This window comes from Epinephelus fuscoguttatus, linkage group LG16, assembly GCF_011397635.1.
Source record: "Epinephelus fuscoguttatus linkage group LG16, E.fuscoguttatus.final_Chr_v1".
Taxonomy (NCBI): Eukaryota; Metazoa; Chordata; class Actinopteri; order Perciformes; family Serranidae; genus Epinephelus; species Epinephelus fuscoguttatus.
In genome coordinates this window covers 7,593,741-7,602,873 of record NC_064767.1, presented here as the reverse complement: position 1 = coordinate 7,602,873, position 9,133 = coordinate 7,593,741, and the positions used below count along the sequence as shown (strand labels likewise).

The 9,133-nt window shown below is 44.2% G+C and overlaps 1 protein-coding gene across 1 annotated transcript; it reads right to left on the bottom strand.

The window, feature by feature from the left end:
* Nucleotides 1-5: 5 nt before the first annotated feature.
* Nucleotides 6-7,132, bottom strand: slc3a1 (solute carrier family 3 member 1). Its single transcript, XM_049600216.1, has 10 exons — nt 6,614-7,132; nt 5,616-5,795; nt 5,363-5,508; nt 5,095-5,220; nt 4,085-4,204; nt 2,313-2,437; nt 1,662-1,863; nt 989-1,171; nt 672-797; nt 6-591 (listed from the first exon to the last, which is right to left on the bottom strand). Exons 1-10 carry the CDS (start codon nt 7,038-7,040, stop codon nt 160-162), a joined length of 2,067 nt encoding a protein of 688 aa, XP_049456173.1. The 5' UTR covers nt 7,041-7,132; the 3' UTR covers nt 6-159.
* Nucleotides 7,133-9,133: the final 2,001 nt, after the last annotated feature.

Here is a 9,133-nt window from a genome sequence, read left to right as displayed (position 1 = left end):
CAACAGTGCCAGTAGAAGAGAGGACAATATCAACAGCTAATGTATCTGCAGTGATCCTTTTTATTATCAGTCGTCTTACAGAGGAAACACTTAAGAAGACTCTTAACGATTTGATTGCTGCTGTGAAACTGTATAACTGAATGCCACAGTCTACTTACATTAGCATTTATAAAGTATGTCTATGGCACTCAGATAGCAGGCCTTCTCAGAGACGTAGCACTGGTCACGGTGGTTGCGGTTAAACCGAGTGTGGGTGGAGTACTGCATCAGCAAACCCTCCCCTGCCTCTGTCAGGATACGAGACTTTTGCAGCACTTTGCCGTCGTTGACTTGGTTTGTGCTCATCAGCACCCTCAGCTGATCCGGTAACTCCCAAACGGAGGAGAGATCAGTGACGGCAGATTCTTTACCAAAGTTCAGCACCACAAGGAAAGCTCGGCCGAGCCCGTCCAGCTCTCTGAGGTAAGAGAAGACGCTGGCGTCAGCGTGGACGTAGCAGAACCAGCCACGGTGAAGGGGGAGCTCGGACTGACGCAGGGTGTTCAGGAAGCGGTACTGAGCTAGAACAGAACCTTCGTCTTTCTTCTGGACCTGGAAGGGGACACGTGTTTTAAAATAAACATATAAGAGATGTTTCTCAAGAGCTGAAATGTATAGAAAGAGTTCTTTACCTCCACATTGACGCTCCTGTAGTCGGGGTGTACAGGCAGCCAGGTGGTGTTGGTTTTGTTGTTGAAGCCTGCGTTCATGTCGCCAGTCCACTGCATTGGAGAGCGCTGAGGGTCTCGACTGGCGCTCTGCAATGAAAGGACAGCAATCATTTTTGCACTTTTATTATACAGGGTGGTGACTGTACTTTGTGGCATTTTTCCAGGTTGTATTTCGTGGTGTAGTTGAATACATTTATTTCACTATGTATAGTCTAAACACATTTTGTCTGTATTTGGCAAAGACGTTACAGTGAGTATTTTTTTCCCACAGCACTGACCAAGTTGTATTTGCCGGCAGGGTCCTGTATCTGACTGTCTGTGATGTTTATGTTCTCCATGCCGATCTCCTCGCCGTAGTAGGTGGTGGCTGTGCCTGGGAGGGTCAGCAGCAGCATGTTGATGACACGAGTGTAGGTCTGACCAGCACTGGAGGCAATCCGAGGCCTGTCATGGTTCCCAACCTGATAGCGGTGGAGGAATAAAAGAGAAGGTGGAGAGGTTAGGGAGATAAGTTGGGAGGGAGGACGGCAGGGTGAAGTGGGTGGGTTGGGGTCATGGAAGAAAGGCTGATGTTTTAAAGTGAGGGATATGGTGGGAAAGATAGATGGAGGTAAAGAGAGAAGCCTGAGAGCAGTTGAGATGGGCTTATACTGTCACAGAGGAGTGTAGCTCACACTGGAAACACTTTGCTGTGACAAAGGAAATCCTAATCCGCTGGTAGCTGAGCCATGAAGGAAAGTGAAGCATGCAACTTTGTTTTTTAGCATCAAAATGTGATTCTTTACTCTGTAATCGAAAGCAATTATGTTGTGTATTATGTGTGCTCCAGTTACTTTGTGGTCTTAACTAACCAGCAGATGAGGAGGAGAGGAGAAAGGTGAAAGAAAAGTACAAGGGTCTCATTTTTAAAGGAGCTAAGAATCTAATATGTCACTTTGACTGGCGACTCACCACCCAGTTGGGCCATTGTCCCTCGGGCATGTTGGCCATCCACAGGTGGACCAGATCTTTAGCCCACAGGCCACTGGTGTTCTGAGGCAGGTCCAGCAGGTAGAAGTTAAAGGGGAAGTCACTTTCTTTAACCAGTGAGGTGCCGTAGTACATCATGGTCTTGTCCACCTCGTGGTAATCATAAGACTCCGTCACCATGAACCTGGAGTAGAGCAAGTTAACAGGTAACTAGATTTGATTTTATGTGTGATATGTAGATGCAAATTAAAGGGAAATTTCAGTTTATTTCAACCTGTCTCCTATCATCCTAAATTTGTTTCAAGTGACTAGTGACATAAAAATAATAGTTAGCATGTTAGCCGTTAGCCTAAATACAGCCGTAGTGTCAGACCTGTTAAAACGTAAGTGAACGGGCAACCTTCAAGTGCAAAGTTAGTCCAGTAAACAAGCTTTTTTTTCCACAAAGACTGCCTCATATCGTTAGAATAAATGTCAGAGAACATATAGAAAACGACATGTAAACGTGTTGTCTTACCTTACCGGTGTGCTGCCATGCCAAGACAAGATAGTTTTACACTTAATTCGTAAGTAAGAGCATCACCATTCCCATCTGTACAATAGCATTGTTGAATTGCTAATGGCCTTCAGTACCTGTATCTGCCAGGCTCTCGGCTGTAGTCATCCATCACTGCCCTCCAGTCCCTCAGCAGGTCATGCAAACCCAGCTGACTGGTGGTGTAGTCATGGTGAAGGTCCCACTCTGATGTCACATCCTCCTGGAGTGTTAGGAATATAAAGAAAAATGAGGTAATGTAGCTATTATTGGATTTCTAAGTGTTACAGTCAGGTTTTACATTTGGTTTGGGGCACTAGTGGTTCATTCACAGTAAAGCTTCCACCCTGAGAGCATCACCTATAGTGGGTTAAGAGAGCCCAACAGTGTTCTCCTCTGCCCACTAGGAGTTAGGAGAGCTTGGGTGTAAATGAGTCCCTTTGTCAGGCCAAAGCACGGGGTCGAGTCACAGACCAGGCAGCTGGACAATAAGTAGAAACCAGATCCAGAGAGGGGAGAGGATCAATAATGAAGGTGTGCTCATTGTTAAGGAGGTTTTTACAGGGAGCCAAATTTTCCCCAACGGTCTCTCCCTCTCCAAAAGTGTGTTCGGTTTGTCTGTTCTGGGCTACCGTGGAAACATGGTAACACAACATGGCGATTTCCGTGGATGAGGACCCGCTCCCTATGTAGATGTGAACAGCTCATTCTGAGATAATAAAAACACAACAATTCTTATTTTTAAATGATTATTAATTGAGAGAACATACTCGTTATATTACAATATATATTACAAACTGTCTCAGTTTAAAGCTAAAACCGGCACTAAACCACTAAAGCAATAATAACACAGATAGCTGCTCAGGTATGACTGTCTGACTCATATTCATGGCCGCTGTAAAATTCTCAATATCCCACTAAACACACAGCTTTGACTTTTTATTGAAATGCAGTGATTAAAGTTTTTTGTAAACACATGAAAATCTCTGAGTGCCCAACAGTGACCCTTGTTCAACACCACTACAGAGCCCAGCTTGGCATGGGTTATCAGTGGGTCAGTGCTGCTGTGAGGTTCCCTCTCAGTCAGCAGTAAGTAGACGAGTCAGTCTCAGTATTACAGAGTTATTCTTCAGTGGTAAGTAAATCCCAGTGACTTGCTAATCCACCAAAATATGCCTCTTTGCTACTAATCTGTCCTCAGTGAGAAATAACTTCAGTCTCCACGGAACAAAAACTCTTTCTCAGTGAGCTTAACTCTGCGTGGATCATGAACCTTTTGCATTCCAGTATGACTATTTTCTCCAGAGGAGCACAAGATGACCCTGCCATTTAAGCTGGAGATAAATGATGAATGATACATCATGCACACTGCGGACTCTCCCACTCAGCTGTTGATTATGTTTGTCCGACCGGCTCCTGTGGAAAGTACTGCTTCAGCGGAGCTGCCTCTGCCCACAGGGCCACTTTTATCCCTCAGATCGTTAAAATCTGGACTCTGACATGTCACGCTTTATGTAATTCCAAAAAATATCATCATAATGTAATTGCATAACAATGTTACAACAGAGATTGGTAACTGAAACTGAACTTTGAGCTCGGAGGAAGAAGAGCTGCAAGGTTATGAGGACACTAGAGCCGTGGCAGGAGGTAAACAAACTGTAAACAGATAGACCTTACTGACTGAGCAGACCCTCCGAGTATTGTTTGACATGGATCAATTTCAACTAGCAGATCAGACAGATATTAGCATATGTAAGGACAAACAGCTGCTAGGTCTATGCAGACAGATGTTGCTGCCTGACAAAAATGGTGCCCATTAGAATAAACAATGGGACAGTGGCCAAACTAAACTGAGTGAGGTGACACTCACCGGTGCTTTGTTTGGGTCCACTTGTGGTTCATCCCTCAAGTGTGTGGCCTCCAGGAGATGCTTCACTGCATCCATCCGAAACCCGTCCACTCCCTTCCCCAGCCAGAAATGAATAATGTCCTAAAATGAAACAAGAAATATAATATAACAGTGTGTCCACATTATGACTGAGAATATATCAGAATCTGAATCAGGTGTATTTGTCACTTCCATATTACGCAGTCAGCATACATGGGAGTGAAATACAGATCTCCACAGATCAGGTCGTGATTCATTCATTCATTCATCTTTTGTAACCGCTTATCCTGGAGCCTATCCCAGCTGACACTGGGTGAGAGGCTGGGTACACCCTGGACAGGTCACCAGACTATCACAGGGCTGACACATAGAGACATACAACCATTCACACTCACATTCACACCTACGGACAATTTATTATTATTAATTTTTTTTCTCAGGCTTTTTGCCTTTAATGTACAGGAGAAAGTGAAATGGGGGAGAGAGAGAGAGAGCGGGGGTGACATGCAGCAAATGGTTGCAAGCCGGAGTCGAACCTACGACTGCTGCAGCGAGGCATCGCCATTGTACATGGGGCGCCGGCACTATCCACTGCACTACGGCCCAAAATTTCGGGGAATCAATAAAGTATCATAAAACACTGAGATACTCAAGTGTACCGATATTTTCCTGAGACCAGACTCATTAGTGCCAAAGTGTCATTTGTTCACTTATGCAGAGTCTGTCATTTCTTTTCTTGAACTTTGAGCTGTGTGAAGCAGAAACTCATAAGAATTAACTTGTCTAAGTTAATGTGTAATCAGATAGCCATCATAAATTATCGCTACAGATCACACAGGATTGTGGACACCTCGACAGTCGCGGGACATGAGAGAAGACAAAATAGATGAGGACACTGACTGAGGTTTAAGGATGAGATATGAGTCACCAAAGACTAATGTTTCTAGGTGTGTCAGTAGAGGAGATAATGTGTGTGAGGCATGTAATCTTACAGTCATCTCTCTGCGGACATGAGGGTTTCTGAAGTTCAGGTCTGGTTGCTCCTTGAGGAACTGGTGCAGGTAGCATTGTCCTCTAACGTCATCATAGGTCCATGACGAGTTCCCGAACACACTCACCTGAGAGGAGAAGAGGATTAGTTGACATTAAGAAATTATCCATCTTTGTAACTCCACACCATCCGTTTGTAAATTCCAATACATCACAGCTATCTCTATAGTGCAGTGCATCAGTGAGGGGTCAGTCTAAATCAGTACTGACCCAGTTGTTGGGCCTCGGGTCGGTTTCATTGCAGTCAGTCCAGACGTAGTAATCCTCGTAGTGAGGATCTCTAGTCCGGCTCAAGTTGAACCAGCGGTGTCGGTCGCTGGTGTGATTGGGAATGAAATCCATGATCAGCTTCAAACCTTTTGGACACAGAAACAGATTATCATTCATTAGTATCATTCAAATACTCTTCTACTACTAAACCAAGGTGTGGTGATGCACCATCAGGGAACATGACAGCACACACCTTTTTTGTGCATCTCAGCCAGGAGCTCCTCAAAGTCGTGCATGGTTCCAAAGAGCGGGTCGATGGCCTGGAAATCTTCCACGTCATAGCCGAAGTCCTTCATAGGAGAGCGGTAGAACGGACTGATCCACACTGACTTGATGTTCAGGTACTGGAAGTGATCGAGCTGCTCCTGAATTCCTGCCGGACCAGAGGCACCACAGGGATGAATACTGGAGTCCCAGTGACAACGCCAGTGTCAAATAAGTTTAAAACGTGTGTTCATACTGGTGCTGTCAACAGTAGAGATAACATGTATTTAGATCATATGGTGCTATACATCATACGAGTAAAAATCATAATGTGGATGACAGAAATCTGAGAATAACAAGTGTCACCAGTACACGAATAGGCAAATACAGATTTTTTTTTTTTGGCTTTTGCCTTTATTTGACAGGACAGATTGTTTAGTGTGAAGGGGAGGGGGGGGGGGGGGTGACATCCAGCTACATATTGTTTTCTGGAGATACTTCATGAATTGAGGATAGTTTGAGTTGTAATGACAAATACAGTACAAAATGTGTTTTAAGGCACCACTTTATTCATTGATATGAGTTCATAATAAAGTTTCTTAATCAATCTGTTTTTGTAACTAGTAATTAATTACTGCATTCAGTTGTCCTTGGATGGGCTAATACACTGTTAAAAAATGGATTTTAAGGGAAGGGAAGTGGTCCAAAGAGTGTACCTGATGAACCTAAGAGCTATTGAGAGGATACAGTGTCCTGTTGGAGGAAGATTTCTCTCAAATGGGCACCTAAAAGTTATTCTTGTTACATAATTATAATTAATGTGTTAAGCATTACTAAATGACTTGAATACAGCTGTTAATTACAGGTTATGAACCCTCCGTAAAGGGTGAGTTAAAAGAAAGAAACACTGAGTTTTGTAAAGGAGGTTTAATGAAAGATCATGACCTCCATCATCAGAACAATGCAGCAGGGTCAGGGTCATCTCACCTTTGAGGTCTCCGACCCCGTCTCCATCGGAGTCCCTGAAGGACCGGGGGTAGACCTGGTACACCGGGGAGACCTGCCACCAGTTGAGGCACCGCGGCGACAGCACGATCACCGTGACGGTGACCGCCACCAGCGCCAGGGTGCAGGCCACCGTCAGCCAGAACAGGATCTCTCGGGGCACCCGGTACTTGGCCTGGGAGGAGTACAGCAGCAGCACCTCCTTGGGCATCCCGGCGTACGGCTTGATCTGCGTGTACTCCTCCTCAGCCGCGTCCGGGTCCACCTTCAGCGCGGTGGAGTCGCGCTTCTCCCCGGGGTGTGCGTGGATGGTGTCCGCCGGTGTCACAACGCCGTCTACATCCTGAAACTCCGGGTTCCTGATGCACTCCCCCAGCTCCATGCTCCCGGTGTCCTTCTTAAAACTCATCTCAAATAAGTTTCTATATTGAAGAGGAAAACCTGAAAACAACCGCTCCTCTTCCTCAGAGAGACCGACTGACTGTGAGGAGCCAACATTAACTAATCTAACTACTCCTGTGGGGTCAGAGTACACACACACACACACACACACACACACACACACACACACACACACACACACACACACACTGCCACCTGAGGAATGTGGGAAACTGCAGAGTTGGATGTGAATGGTTGCAGATTAACTCCAGTGTTGGCTGCGGCTTGTTGTGCAGAATTCCTCCTGCCCTGAACATACTCCAATAAAACTTTGATAAAAGTAGCATGACCACAGTTTGAAAATACTCTAGTACAAAAGTAATTTGATTAAAATATTGCTCGAGCCAATGCACATTAGGTTACATCACCAAAATATACTTCAGTATCAGTAGTAGGCCAAAGGGTAAGTGGGTGCGTCTGTAAGTATTTCTCATAAATGTCTTTATCAACAGTTCAACTAATAGTTGTCATATCATTAAAGGAGCAGTGTGCAGGATTTAATTGCATCTAGTGGTGAGGACTGCAGATTGCAACCAGCTTCTTCAGTGTGTCAATCAAGAATGTCTGGTTCAGTCCTTCAGTTTTCATTATTCAGGAGGTTTTAGCCGAATTATCCACAGAGGTCTCGTCCTCTCCAAAACAAACAAGGAGAAAAGCCAAAAATGGCATGTACCCAAAAAATATTCAACAATTTCTACAATCAGGCTTCTACCTCACCACGTGCATCACCAATTTCCTTTCTCCAAAATGTTCGTAAGCATGGGTCAGAGTTTCCCTCACTAAGTCTGTTCTTATTACAGCTTTTGCATGGGAAGTAGCATACGCCTCTTTCAGGCCTCGTTTTGTGTGTACACAATGTTTATAAATGAGACCCCGGGTGATTACAATTACTACAAAGAAATTGAAAAGACGTTTTCACATTACAAATTAGTGTTTCTCCAGTACGGTTCAGCTTGTTGCAGACAGGCCACTAGCTCAGCACCTGCTCATGTGTGCTCATCTTTTTTCTCAGTTTGATAAACTAAGATCCAGATGTTCAGGTTTTTACCTGCAGAGGTTCCTCTCCAAAAACAGTGATTTAAACCAGTAGAAACACTAAATAAAGCAGTCTCACATTTAAAAACTCAGTCTTTTTCCAGAAGCTCTCTGTAGCTGACGTGACAACACGGATGTATCTGATCTGTGCTGAGCGACTGTACAAATATGGCGGACTCTGTGGACAAGGACCTGCTCCCTGTTCAGATATAAAGGGCTCATTCTAAGGTAACAACTTGTAGAAAAATCTCCCGCACACCAGGCAAAGGTGTCTGCCTGAGGAAGGTCTAGTCACCAAAATGTTGCAGCATTAAAATCATTATTTTTGCAAGTTTAGACAGTGTGCAGGAGTTTTTTCTACATGTTGTGTTCTGGTTGTCCGTTTCCTACAAACCTGTTTGGAAATAGAAATGCAAAGTATTCCTTTGTTCTGAGGTAACAATGACACAAGTCAACATACTCATTATATTTCTGCCAATATATACCCCTAAATCAGGGGTGTCCAAACCTTTTTGAATGGGGGCCAGATTTAAGAATGTTAAAAATAGCTGAGAGCCAGCTGCTTCTCACATCTTACATCCAGTGCTCCTGAAAGCAGCAGCCCTCGCTTAACACTCCTTTGGCCTTTCTGTGGTCCTGTCTGCCACCTAGCAGGGAACGTCTGCTGTTTGGTAATCATTGGATTGCTTTACGAAAACACATCAGTTAATCCTGCGTAGGTCCTACTTGGTGCATGTCTACGAACAGTATGATCGCTGTGATCTTGCTTGAATAACCAATACACGCCTTCCCAAATCCTACAATCTCAACCTTTAAAGATAAATATTTAACATAAAGTATTTCCTATACTCAAAGCAATGATGATGACCTACAGCGTTCAAAAAATATAGGCTCTTTTTATGATTTAACCACTACAGTAAAGGCTTTTTAATATTTCCTTCCTCACTGATATAGTTTTGGAGTGCCTGGATTGCCTTCCTGTGTACATTGTTCTCCACCAGTAGCTGGGACATTTGCTGTATGTCT